At 41.6% G+C, this 13,914-nt stretch overlaps 1 protein-coding gene across 7 annotated transcripts in view; it reads right to left on the reverse strand.

Moving 5' to 3' along the window:
• Positions 1-2,126: 2,126 nt before the first annotated feature.
• Positions 2,127-13,914, reverse strand: part of LOC120454862 (transposon Ty3-I Gag-Pol polyprotein) — a 31,998-nt gene continuing 20,210 nt past the window's right edge. For 5 of the 7 annotated variants that reach the window (XM_039640410.1, XM_039640408.2, XM_039640406.2 and 2 more), the window contains one exon: positions 2,343-2,427. Coding sequence is in view for 2 of the 7 variants with exons in the window: in XM_039640404.2 (XP_039496338.1) it covers positions 2,396-2,427; positions 3,441-4,890 (1,482 nt within the window). In the remaining 5 variants the exon portion in view is untranslated. The other 2 variants (XM_039640404.2, XM_039640405.2) reach the window with 2 other exon arrangements.

The raw sequence follows: 13,914 nt of genomic DNA on the forward strand, positions 1-13,914 counted from the left end.
ATTTTAACGTCATGCTGCTAATTACAACTCCCAAAAAAAGCGGCTTTTTGTTCTACGGATTAGCACATGGCGGTAGCGGTATAATGATTAGAAGTAGCTTTAAACACTACTGCCAACCGAGTTGGAACCCGACCGCTTGAGTCACATTTATAAACTACAACAATAGAGAACGCTCTAGTCGAGTTCCCCGACTATCTGATACCCGTTACTCAGCTAGTGATAGTGCGAAGGAGGTCTTCTACAGTTACAGTTTTTGGCGGTTTGTGGGCGTTAGAGTGGGCGTGGCAAAAAGTTTTTTAGCAAATCGATAGAAATTTACAAGACTAATACAAAAATGAAAAAATGTCAAAACATTTTCAAAAGTGTGGGCGTGGCAGCTTTGGGCGGTTTGTGGGCGTTAGAGTGGGCGTGGCAAAAAGCTTTTTGGCAAATCGATAGAAATTTACAACACCAATACAAAAATTAAAAAATATTAAAACATTTTTCAAAAGTGTGGGTGTGGCAGTTTTTGGGCGGTTTGTGGGCGTTAGAGTGGGCGTGGCATCATGATCAAACTTGCGCTGCGTGTATGTCCCTGGAGTCTGTATGCTTAATCTCAACTTTAAAGCTTTTGTAGTTCCTGAGATCTCGACGTTCATACGGACAGACAGACGGACGGACAGACGGACATGGCCAAATCGACTGGGCTATTGATCCTGATAAAGAATATATATACTTTATATGGTCGGAAACGCTTCCTTCTGCCTGTTACATACTTTTCAACGAATCTAGAATACCCTTTTACTCTACGAGTAACGGGTATAACTAGCAACGGCAGTCTTACCCTTGTAGCGGTAAACTGTCCCCCTCGTTTGAATGTATCCGGACAACAATTTCTACTTCAATACTCTAGACCACTTCATTGATGCAGGTGAGTACAACGCCAAACTCGCCCAGCGAATTAATAAACTTAATCCGAAAAAATCTCCAGAATATGATCTAATAAATCCTAAGATGACATACTGTATACACTCTTTCCCTACTCTTTAACTCTATTAGAATATAAGAGAGACAAGTTCTCTGATACCCTTTACGCAGCTAGTGGAAGAGTGAAGTAAAAGTTTTATCACTATGAGTTTTTGGCCGCTAGAGGAGTGGGCGTTGCAAAAATATGTTTGGCAATCGAGAGAAATTTACAAGAGTAAAAAAATGTGAAAAAATATGAAAACATTTTTCAAAAGTGTGGGCGTGGCAGTTTTGGGCGATTTGTGGGCGTGGAAACATGTCTCTGAAGTCTGCATGATGAATCTCAACTTTCTAGCTTTAATAGTTCCAAAGATCTCGACGTTCATAAGAACAGAAAAACAGACGGACATGGCCAGATCGACTCGGCTATATATCCTGATCAAGAATATATATACTATATATATGGTCGGAAATGCTTCCTTCTGCCAGTTACATATTTTTTAACAAATATAGTATAACCTTTTCTTCTACGAGTAACGTGTAAATCTAAGAGATAAGAGATGAAAGAAGTCGATCTTAGTAAGGAAAGGAATCGATCAAGGGTAACGAAACTATTTTAATAATGTGATGATGACCCGGATAACCCCCTACTTCGGGTTACGATTCTTTATTACAGCGCATAAGTTCGATTTTCGAGCGGAACATGGAACCATTGAACTGGTCTATCGAATAACATCAGAAGTAAGAACTGCTTTCGAAAAACGGGAATATTGCACGGCAATATACTGGGATGTCTCTCAGTCTTTTGTTAAAAATTAAGACAAAAAAACCACAAACTTCTAAAGTCGTATAATACAACAGTGCCTTTGCTGTGAGATGTAACTCCGATATGTTCGACGAACAAGTTTTAAACACTGGAGTTGCCCAAGACAGCGTCCTTGTACCACCGCTGGACGTACGTAATTATCTTGTTAAAAAGCGTTAAAAAAAAGACGGACAAACAAGTAACGGTGACTGTGCACGTAATCTAAAGTCTTGTTTCAACAGTGAAATATTAAAAAAAAATAAACATTAAGTACATGTAGTTCAAAGCAAAATATATTAAAAAGAAAACCTTAGTAGATTTCTCCTTTTTTATTAAACAAAATATTTATTGATTTGTAAAGTGTCAGCTAAAAAAACTGGATAAGCGGATTCGAATGGTGCTCTCGCAATAACTAGTCCTACTGTTGATGGTAAATATCCAAATGTGGTCCAATAACGAATAGAAGGGGTAAACGATACGGTTCAAAAAAGCAAACGAGCGCCTACATATGTATGTATGTAGATTCATTATTACTTGCAGGTCTATAACATAAACGGAGGATTTATTATTTATTATAGTTATTTATTTTATAGGACTATAGGAATTACAAGTAGTGTTTGTATTTGTATTAAACAGACCGCGTTTTTACAATGGGCCCTTCCCGAACACGCTGTCATCTGAAAAAAATTAATTTATATACTTATTAAAGCAAATCAGTAAGGTTTGAAGTTTTTATTGAGTACTCTTAACTTAGGTTGGAAAATATACAATACATAGTTTAGTGACCTAAGAAAATGTTCTTAAACTGGTAGTACGAATGCCTCAAATAGAAAACCGAAAACCTTTGACTTGTTTTTATTTTTAAAAAACCGCTTAAGAATTCGGGTTTGCCTATAAAGCAAATTTTCTCTGCAGTATCTGTATGTATGTAGATATTGTAGGTATGTGAGTATGTTGTAGTTGCTGCCGCAGAAATATTTTTTATTATGTAAATATTTTAATTTAATGGACTTACACCTTCAGACACTGCAAAAATATTTTTTGTTGTTTTATCGTGTCAAAGAATGCCTTTCGAAAGTTACTGGCGTCGAGCCTTCTTTTCGCATCACCAGCAGCACTTACGCAATAAATGTTAATTAAGTAACTATTATATGGATATTAAAAGGATTAAGAGGATTATTATGGACTCTAAAGATAGTTCCCCCCTAATATACATATGTATATTAATGCACACAGAACGAAAATATGTTTCGGTTGCCACTAACTCATACAGAAAGTTTTGCTTCATTAACTGTAGAAGTGCGATTAGAATGTACGTTTGTAATTATCTTGTTGGAAAAGCGTTAGAGAAATCCGACTGGAAGGACACAAAATTAATCGTGAACTTTTTGGCTTGCCGAAGCTATACCGGGGAAAGCAAAAGAAATTAAATAATGATTTCCATAACATTAGTGGAAATACCCTGTTATAGGAAATTGTATGAACTTACATGTCCACCAATGTATGTAATGTATATATATTTTTACCCAATTAGATGAAAATTGTAAAAGTATTTGGTAAAAATATGGAGTTCACTTCTAAAATTCGATTGATTGCTCTTCGACGACGACTGCGCGAACACACATTAGCGTGGCCATCTGTTCTCCCGGGCTGCCACCGTACTTGACAGGCAAGGTTGCCATATGCTTACAGTCGGCTTCTTGACATATCGTAGCGACCTCGCACGAATCGTTAAGATAGTTATCTGCTGGGTTGTCTTCATCATCGGTGTCATCTAATGGTATCTGGCACCACGGCTTGAGTTTATCGGACGCATACACGGATTTATAGTGTCGCTGAGTTCGTTGGGCATTCGGCAAATCTTCGACCAAACGAGGCTCGAGCTTACGTGAGGTGCCTGTACTAGCTGGTTCGCTTTCGGCCAAAACTAAATCTCCTTCGCTGTAAACCGTCGGCTTGGCGTGTTTGGCATCGTAACGTTTCTTAGCTTCTGCTCGATGTTCGTCAATTCGTGTTGCAGTATCGGTACGAAGCTGTTGCAACTCTTCGGTAGTCAGCACTTGGTCATCAGTACATTGCAACGCTTGTACTACGGAGTTCTTCAACGTGTCTCGTTGCTCATAACAATATAATAGCTGAAATGGAGAACGATTAGTAGTCTTGTTGGTCATCGTGTTAATGCTCCACTGGATTTGGTTAAGTTTCTCATCCCAGCGCTTCTCATTCTCAACAGTAGGCAATAGCATTGATAGGATTATGCGGTTAGTGCGTTCGGCATGTCCATTTGCTCGCGGTGTGCTAACAGCGTTAAGAACATGCTTGACATTATGTTCTCGACAGAATTTTTCGAAATCTTTTGACGTAAAAGCAGTTCCTCGGTCGGTCACGATTCTTTCAGGCATTCCAACGTAGCTGCAAACATCTCGGACAATTTCAATAACGTGTCGGGTTGCGGTGCTTTTAACGGCTCGTATGATCGTAAACTTTGTATATGCATCAACGATTACCAGGATATGCTCATTACGCTTGGAACTTCTCGGAAAAGGTCCTAGATGATCGATGTGTACCGTAGCGAACGGTACTGGCTTGATATTATCGTAATGGTATTGACCCTCTTGGCGACCTCCTCGTTGCTTATACAGGGAACAACCTACGCATGAATTAATGTATCCTTTAACATAATTTCGCATACGGGGGAACCAGAATTGATTTATAATTCGGCTGATTGTTTTGTCGGTGCTCATATGTCCTGCGTTGTCGTGACATTCTACAAGAATGCGATAGCGTAACTGCTTGGGTACAACCCAAAGGTGCTTGTTGTTATGTTTGCGATATAAGCGACCAAGTTCCAGGACATACTCATCGTTCTCAGTGATCTTCCTAGCGATCATTTCGCTAGCAATTCGTTTTATTTTCTCGTCCTGCAATTGTACAGCAAACAACCAATCGGCTTTATCAATGACGGTCTTGAATATCGTTAGGTCAGCTTCTTCCATTTCACGCGAATCTTCATATGGTGCTCGGCTTAAGGCATCGACGTGTTCCATACGCGTACCTGAGCGATGCAGTATCTCAATATCGAATTCTTGGATGCGTAGCCACCATCTGGCAATTCGGGGTATCAGCTCTCGTTTCTCCATCGTCGTTCTTAGCGCATTACAATCAGTGATGACTCGAATTTTTTCCCATAAACATAATACTTGAAACGTTCCAGTGACTCGACAACAGCCAAAGCTTCTAGCTCGTAGCTGTGGAACTTCATTTCGCTGAATGTCGTCGATCGGCTATAATAGGCTACTGGCTTTAACTGATCATGTTTCTTTTGCAATAGAACTCCGGCTAAACCAACAGAACTAGCATCAGTATGTATTTCGTGTTCTGCGCTGACGTCGTAGCTAATAAGAACAGGCTACGAAATAAGGCGTTGTTTAAGTTCATTGAATGCGTCATCCTGCTGTGGTTCCCATTTGAACGGCTGGTCTTTGCGTAGAAGCTTGCGTAAGGGCTCGGAAATAATGGCGTATCCGGGGATAAACTTTCGAAAGTATCCGCTAAGCCCCAGGAATTTACGTACATCCGAAACGTTCCTTAGACGTGGAAACTCTGCAATGGAATTGGTTTTAACTTCACCTGGACTTATCCCGGTTGCATGCAGCTGGTGCCCCAAGAATGAAATTGTCTGCTTGTACAATTCGCACTTGTCAACGTTCAGGGTGAGGCCAAATTCTCGTAGCACTTGTAGTATACGATGAAGTTTCTCATACATCTCGGTAAAAGAATGGCTGCCAATTAATATGTCGTCCATATAATGCAGCATATCTCCCCTTCGGACACGTTTCTGTATCTCAGCCATCAATCGATTAAAAGCCGCCGGTGCGTTCTTTAATCCAAATACGTTTGAATTCATACAATCCGTCGGTTGTAATGAATGCGGTAAATTTGCGACTCTCAGGTGATACTACGATCTGATAATATCCGCTGTTCAAATCCAACGTAGAAAAGAACTTGAATCGTTTCGCTTCTTGTAAACGTTCTTCAATGTTTGGCACAGGAAAGTTTTCTTTCTTGATCAACTTGTTCAGTTGTCGGTAGTCAACACACAGTCGATCGCCTCCGTCCTTCTTTTTAATCAAAACTACTGGGCTCGCATACTCAGATGTTGATTTGGCAATAATACCGTGTTGGAGGAGCTCGTCAATCATAGCGTTCACAACGTCACGCTTAGGTTCAGGAATTCGGTATGGCGCTTGAGCCACTGCCTGTTTATCTTCTACTTCAATTTCAGCTTCGACCACATTAGTTTTTCCAATTCCTTTAAGGCCAGAGGAAAAGACATCGGCATACTCTTCTACTTGCTGTGTTGCTCGTTTGCTCTCAAAAGTCATCATTCCGTTCTAAAACTTCAGCGTAAGATTTGGGTTAACAAGGATATCCTGGCCGATAAGAAAATCTTGCTGTACGATTTTGTCTTCGGCTATATACATCAGTGCTTCGATGACAGTATTATCGATGATCAGTTCGGTGATGATTGCTTCGTTTAGAATGCGTACTCCACCACAAATACCATGAATTTGCATTGCACACTTGCATCGTTTGGCGTCGAGTTGTTGTGCTACAGTCTCACGAACCATGCTAGCTTGGCTACCTGTGTCAATGAACGCAGTATACGGTTTCGATTGGACGATGATGGTTTTGTAGAAGCACTTATCTTGATTCGTTGTCCCAAGGCGTCGTGTACTCGCTTCAGGTTTAACGCAGTTACCGTTGTTGGGGTGTTCTTTATTACACGTAGTACATCGGTGTCGTTTCGGTGGTTGTGGGCATTTGTTCGAAAAATGACTGGTTCGCCGCAATTAAAGCATTTTAATTTATCGTTTGTTGTTGCAGACTCGTGTTGTTTAGATTTCGGTTCATCGTTCTTCGATACTAGATCGTATTTTGGCAGTTGAGGCCTACCTTGGTTGACAAAATACTCGTCAATGACGTCACGCATCTGTTTCATCGTGGTCACAATGCTCTGTTGTAGCTCTCGGTGCGAGGCATATCGAATAGTAGCAGACTCGCTTAAATTGTAACGATTTCCAAGGGCTGACATGCGAAAGCAGTACTCCTTGATAGTTTCCTTCTGTCGGCGAACAGTATTTGACATTATGTAGTGAATCTCGGCTTCGTCGGTGTCGAACCGAACTCATCTCTAATAGCATTCGAAAATTCGCTCCAGGTGGTGTGTAAAACTGGAGACGCATATAGCCACATTCTGGCAGCGCCCTTTAGTCGAGTATAAATGGCAAGCAAGAGAAGTTCTTCGTCCCAATGATAGGCATCTATAACTCAATTAATGCGATCGATAAATTGATCCACAGAGATACCATTCTCATCCGTTGGATCATACTCTGGCAGGGTATTAGCGATTTCCTTGACCGATGCATGTCGTGTAATCGTGCTAGTGTGTACGATTTCAGCTGTTGGACTCCGTGGTACAGGTATTACGTTGGCTGCAGCCGCCTGTGCACCTTGCGTTGCATTTGTCGCAGCATTTTGCGAACTAATAAAATTTGCCATCATCTCACGAAGTTGGCTCATCTCGGCCTGAAGTTGTGCTACCACCGGCATTTCGTCAGTATCTTCAATCGCGAAAGAAACACAAAACTCGATTTCGTCAGACTGTTCGTGGGTCATCAAACGTTGAACTTATTGATCTCGCGGTCCAGTTGTGGGCAACTCTCGTTCCCGCAACAGGAACTTTAACTGATCGACTTTCAGTTCTGTAATTTTCTTTTTATTTTATGTCTTATTTAACATCGCGTAATTGTACCGAATTGGCGTACGTGCTTACGTTTCGTTGCGGAAATTGCGCTTACGTTAGCGTTGCGTTTGCGTGATTGTTTTTGCACGGTGTCTAAAAATGTGTTTAGACATGATAAGTAGACAAACTATCAATATGTTCTATTTATGGGCTGCAATAAACATGGCACGGGACAACATAAGTGGCAACTACGATTGCAGTGGTCTATTGTCGAAGTGTCAAGAGATATGATCACGCGGGAGGTGATTAGCGCGGTCATAGGCCACAAACATAGATTTAAGATAAATCTCATCTGCATTGACCAACACAGACTGCAGCGTCTTACAAGCGCTGCAATATATAATTAGATGATAAGAACCTATGTAAGAATGAATAAAAGGCGATGCCCTCGCAGTAGCGAGTCAGTTATATTCAAACACCCGAATTGAACTCATTAAGTGTACGCATTAGTTTATAGTGTGAACATTTTGGTCCTTCGAGAAATTCTGTTGTTTTCCCCCACCAGTGGTAAGAAACACAGAAGAAAAAACCAGCGCTTCAAGGTAAAAAGAGCAAGGTCCTTCGAAAAATTCTGTTGTTTTCCCCACCAGTGGTAAGAAACACAGAAGAAGAAACCAGCACTTCAAAGTAAAAACAGCAAGGTTATTCGAGTGATTCTGTTGTTTCCCCCCCCAGTGGTAAGAAACACAGAATAAAAGACCACGCCTTAAAGTACTTTTCCTTGGCTGATCAATCAGCTGTGAGTCGAGGCACAGCTAGGTCAACTGGGCGACCAATCAAAAAATCCTCCAACGGATCACGCCAAATAATACAAGCAGAAAGCACAAGTCACAGTGATTGTTTTCCCAATATGTTGTCGGAAAGATCTGTGAAATTGATGCAAGACCAAGGAGTGCTGCAGAACAAAATACTGCAAGCCATCAAGGACAAGGCATCTATACCAGCAATAGAAGCATTGGTAGACCAATTTACTACTAACAACAAGAGAGAACGCTATAGTCGAGTTCCCCGACTATCTGATACCCGTTACTCAGCTAGTAGAAGTGAGAAGGAGAGTCTTAAACACAGTTTTTGGCGGTTTGTAGGCGTTATAGTGGTCGTGGCAGAAAGTTTTTTGGCGAATCGATAGAAATTTACAAGACTAATACAAAAATGAAAAAATATCAAAACATTTTTCAAAAGTGTGGGCGTGGCAGTTTTGGGCGGTTTGTGGGCGTTAGAGTGGGCGTGGCAACATGAATCGACAAACTTGCGCTGCGTCTATGTCTCTGGAGTCTGTATGCCCAATCTAAACTTTCTAGCTTTTGTAGTTCCTGAGATCTCAGCGTTCATACGGACGGACAGACAGACAGACGGACAGACGGACAGACGGACAGACAGACGGACGGACAGACGGACATGGCCAGATCGACTCGACTATTGATCCTGATCAAGAATATATATACTTTATATGGTCGGAAACGCTTCCTTCTGCCTGTTACATACTTTTCAACGAATCTAGTATACCCTTTTACTCTACGAGTAACGGGTATAACAATGCGCTGTTAAAATTGGAAGTTGGCGATCATCAATATTTTAATGATAAAATATTTATTAAAACTATGGATGCTGTCAAGGCCTACAAGGAGTCGCAATTAAAGGTAGAAACACTTGAAGAGATAAATATACCAAGTGGATCAAAATTATCTGATTCCGCATCAGCTCGGAGCTCCAGTCCAGTTGATAATCTGGTTCAACTGGTGGACAGAAGAGCGGACAGGGTGAGGCAACAGATAAGCCTAATATACGAAACCCTGGGGTTCAAGTGAGATTGAACTAGTCAAGCAGCTAGCAATGATGAAAAGTCATTGGTCCAACGTGACGGACACACTGAAACTGCTTGAAAACAAGTATGACAGAACTGCCTTTGATCAAGATGAGGCAGACATTCTGCAATCTGATGTTGCCGCACTAGAAATGGTACTTCAGAGGAAGTTGGAACAGTTCAACAGTTCCAACTACGACGTGCCAGAACTCCCAAAAGTGGACCTTCCAACGTTCAATGCAAATGCGAAGGAATGGCCAACATTTTACGAGCTGTTCTCTGAACTAATAGACAGCAGGAAGAATCTCAGCAACACAAGGAAGCTGGGATATTTAAGAGCCTGCTTAAAAGGAGAAGCTCAAATGGTGGTTAGCCATTTGATAACGGGATCAGCGGCTAGCTATGCAGCAGCGTGGGAGCTTATCTGCAAACGCTATGAGAATAGCAGAAAAATATTCTCCCAACACTTCAACAAATTAATGGAACTGGAGTCCTTGCTGCCCCATGATGAGAAAAATTTAGGGAAGTTTTTGGATACTGCGACCGAGAGCATATTCATCATAAAGCAAAAAGGAAAAATAGGAAGCTCTGCTGACGTAATTTTAGCTGAAATTCTGCTGCGGAAATTTTCGCCAGAAGCCTTGCAGCTGTATGAACAGCATGTAAAAAAAGCAAGAGCTATACAGTCCTTACAAGATGTACTATAGTTTATTGAGCAACAATACAACTCAGTAAATGCCATTACCAAAAATACCGCTCAGCATGCTACAAGAAAAGTGCAAGCTAGATCGTGTGCCTTTTGCTCTAAGGATGGCCACGATATGATAAAGTGTCTCAAATTCAGAGCACAATCAATAGAAAAAAGAAAAGAATTCGTTCAAAAGAACAGCATGTGCTTTAGATGCTTTGGAAAGCATAATGCTATCGACTGCAGAAAGGAAATTACATGCAATCGATGCTCCAAAAGACACAACAGCCTTCTTCATGAAGACACAAAACGCAGTATCAACAGCAATAGCCTTAAGCAAGGCCAAGACACACTATTGCGTACAGCTGTTGTTTTAGTGAAAAACAAAGCTGGAGGTTACAACGAGTTGAGGGCGCTTATTGACGGTGGATCCCAGAAGACGCTGATTTCAGAGGAAGCAGCACAAATATTAAGGATTCCCAGAGTAAGGAGTACTATAGAGGTCGAAGATATCTCCCAGACTACTCAATTATCAAAAAATAGTGTCCACCTGACGATCAAACCAAAACTTCCAAGCATCTTCAAACCATCAACGGAAGCATTGGTTTTACCAACACTCCATAGAGCCCTTCCCAGCAAAAAGTTTGATATTGATATCAACAAAGAGTGGAAGGGCTACAGGCTAGCAGATCCACTATTCAACGAGCCAAGCAGAATTGACATGGTGATAGTTGTGGATCTATTTCCCCTGATTATGATGGAGAAAATAAAAACCGTAAATGGAATCTTGGGACAAAAAACCAAATTTGGATGGATTGTGTCCGGAAATATAACTCGAGCAGCAAAGCAAAAAATTATAAGTGCCACTACAACAATAAATCTAAAGGACCTGCATCACATTTGGGAATTGGAAGATGAAGCCGATGAGACGATTACAGACAATGCAGAATGCGAAAGAAAATTCCAAGAAACAACTGTCATCAACGAGGAAGGCAGATTTGTGGTTTCAATTCAATTCCACCAAGAGGCAAAGCTGGGGGACTCTCGCAAACAGGCAATGGCAAGGCTTATGCAAATGGAAAAGAAGTTTCAAAGAAACCCAAAGAACTGGGCTGCATACAACGAATTCATGAAATAATACCTTCAGATGGGACATATGGAATCTGTAAAGACAACGGGTCAATTTAAATACTATTTACCCCATCAAGCAATCATCAGGCCTGGAAGCTTAACTACGAAGCTACGAGTAGATTTTGACGCATCCGCAAAGACGACAAATGGACTAAGCCTAAATGACTTTATTATAGCTGGTCCTAAGATTCAAAAGGATATATTCGATATTCTAATTAAATGGCGCAAGTGGCAATATGTTATGGTAGCTGACATTGAAAAAATGTATCGCCAAATAAAGGTTGCTGAGAAAAATCAAGAATACCAATATATCCTATGGAGAGATGATCCAAAATTGCCGATCAGTGAGTTTAAAATAACAACCGTAAATTATGGCGTCTCGGCAGCACCTTTCTTAACAGTCCGATGTCTACGTTGAGTTGGCAGATCCCTTTTGCCCAGAGGATAGCGTCTTAGCAGAAACAATAAGAGTCGACTTTTTATGGATGACCTCATAACTGGTGGAGACACAGTCAACGAGTGCTATGAACTTCAAAGGAAATTGAGACAAGTGATGGAGAAGGCCGGCATGCATCTGCGAAAATGGGTTGCAAATGACGAACGTATTTTAGCCGACATTCAGGACGACGGTGCTGCGGAGAAAATCTGCATTGAGGAGAATGAATCGATCAAAACTTAGGACTTCAATGGGATCCGAAGAAGGATACATTTACGTTTTCGGCAGAAAACCCAATGCTAACACGCATAACAAAGCGGTTAGTGTTATCACAGTTGTCCAGAATTTTCGAATGGGATGGTTGGCACCTGTAACGATTCAAGGCAAATGTTTCATTCAGGAACTGTGGAAGTTACCGATGACTTGGGACGTTGAATTGGAATCCAACTTAGCAAACTGGTGGATGGAATATGCTAAAGGTCTATCGGATTTAGAAGAAATTAGCATTTCACGCTGGACTGGATGCTCCAAAGGTATTATGGAGCTACATGGATTCTGCGATGCATCAGAGAAAGCATATGCAGCGGCTGTGTATACAAAAGTAGGCGGCAGAGTTACTTTGCTAGCAGCAAAAAGCAATGTAAATCCTATAAAAAACAGGAAAACAATTCCAAAGTTGGAATTATGTGCTGCGCATTTACTAGCAAAGTTATTAGCGAAAGTGCAGGCTATATGGAGCAACAAGATTACAACGCATGCATGGAGTGATTCGAAAATTACTATTGATACAGAACAAGCGCAGTAAAGATAAGTTCGTCAGAACTAGAGTGGAAGATATCAATAAACTAATTCCCAATGTCAAATGGAATTACGTTATATCGGAAGAAAATCCAGCAGACGTGGCTTCAAGAGGGATATCACCGCAAGCTCTTAAAATCTGTGAGATTTGGTGGAGAGTGCCGAATTGGCTATCTATAGATGCACAACACTGGCCCACTCAAAAGGATTCGACAACATGGCTTTGCGAAAATAATTGGGCATGGAAAAACGCGGATGATAACTCTTGCGAAATATCTCCATTGAAACCAAGCAAGGCACACTCATGCGAAATGTTGGAATTCCAAGGCAATTCGCCGTTTGTATGCCTATACCGTTTGTATGAAATACCGCTTGCACATTCACACCGTTTGTATGTCTATACCGTTTGTATGAAATACCGCTTGTATATTCACACCGTTTGTATGTCGATACCGTTTGTATGAAATACCGCTTGTATATTCACACCGTTTGTATATTCACACCGCTTGCAGACAAATACATATATATTCGCATCAACACACTGATAGATACAACGCTTTGCATCTACGTACATATGTTTCAATAGCAACTAAGTTCCTTTATTCTTTGCCAACGCGTTCGCTACTGTCTGTCTTTGCTCATGATTATCCCACTTCTGAACTGAAAGGAGGAATGGCTTTAAGAGTGGTGAGGCAATGAGACTGAGCAAATATAAGTTTATTAAATGATATATGAAATATTAAAGGAATTAAATATGATCACGCGTACGGACGCTGCGCGACGGCTTGCTCTTCGACGACGACTGCGCGAGCACACATTAGCATGGCCATCTGTTCTCCCGGGTTGCCACCGTACTTGACAGGCAAGGTTGCCAAATGCTTACACGATTTTATTATAAACATTTCAGTAAAAATACACGCGACGTGCACAAGCGAGGAAAAGATCAGCATCGTTCAGACAAATAAGCGAACTTACATGCATGTGTGCATAGTCAAGTCCTACTTCAGGTGCTACTGTACGACACAGACGGAGGCACACTTGAGCACAGGGTGAACTGCGGGGTCCCCCAAGGTTCGGTACTCGGGCCGCTGCTGTAGAACGCAATGTACGATGGTGTGCTACGGCTGTCACTACCAGGGAGAACCAAAGTGATTGGCTTCGCTGACGATATTGCCGAGTTAATCGTAGCAAAAAACGGTAAAAGAAGCCGAAAGCCTCGCGAATGCAGCAATCGGCATTATAGTGGAGTGGCTCTTAGCGGTCGGCCTGGACATTGCACACCAAAAAAACGGAGGCAGTGCTTATATCTAGCCGCAAGCAGGTAGAGACAGCCACCATACGAGTCGGAGACACCACGGTCACGTCGGCGCGAGCGATTCGATACCTAGGGGTCTTGTTAGACACTAGGCTAACGTTCAAGGAGCATCTGGCGGAAGGGAACAGGAAGGCGTCGAGCGTCGCTAGGGCTTTAGCGCGAATAATGCTCAACTGCAGGGGCCCG

Source organism: Drosophila santomea, chromosome 4 (assembly GCF_016746245.2).
Source record: "Drosophila santomea strain STO CAGO 1482 chromosome 4, Prin_Dsan_1.1, whole genome shotgun sequence".
Classification (NCBI taxonomy): domain Eukaryota; kingdom Metazoa; phylum Arthropoda; class Insecta; order Diptera; family Drosophilidae; genus Drosophila; species Drosophila santomea.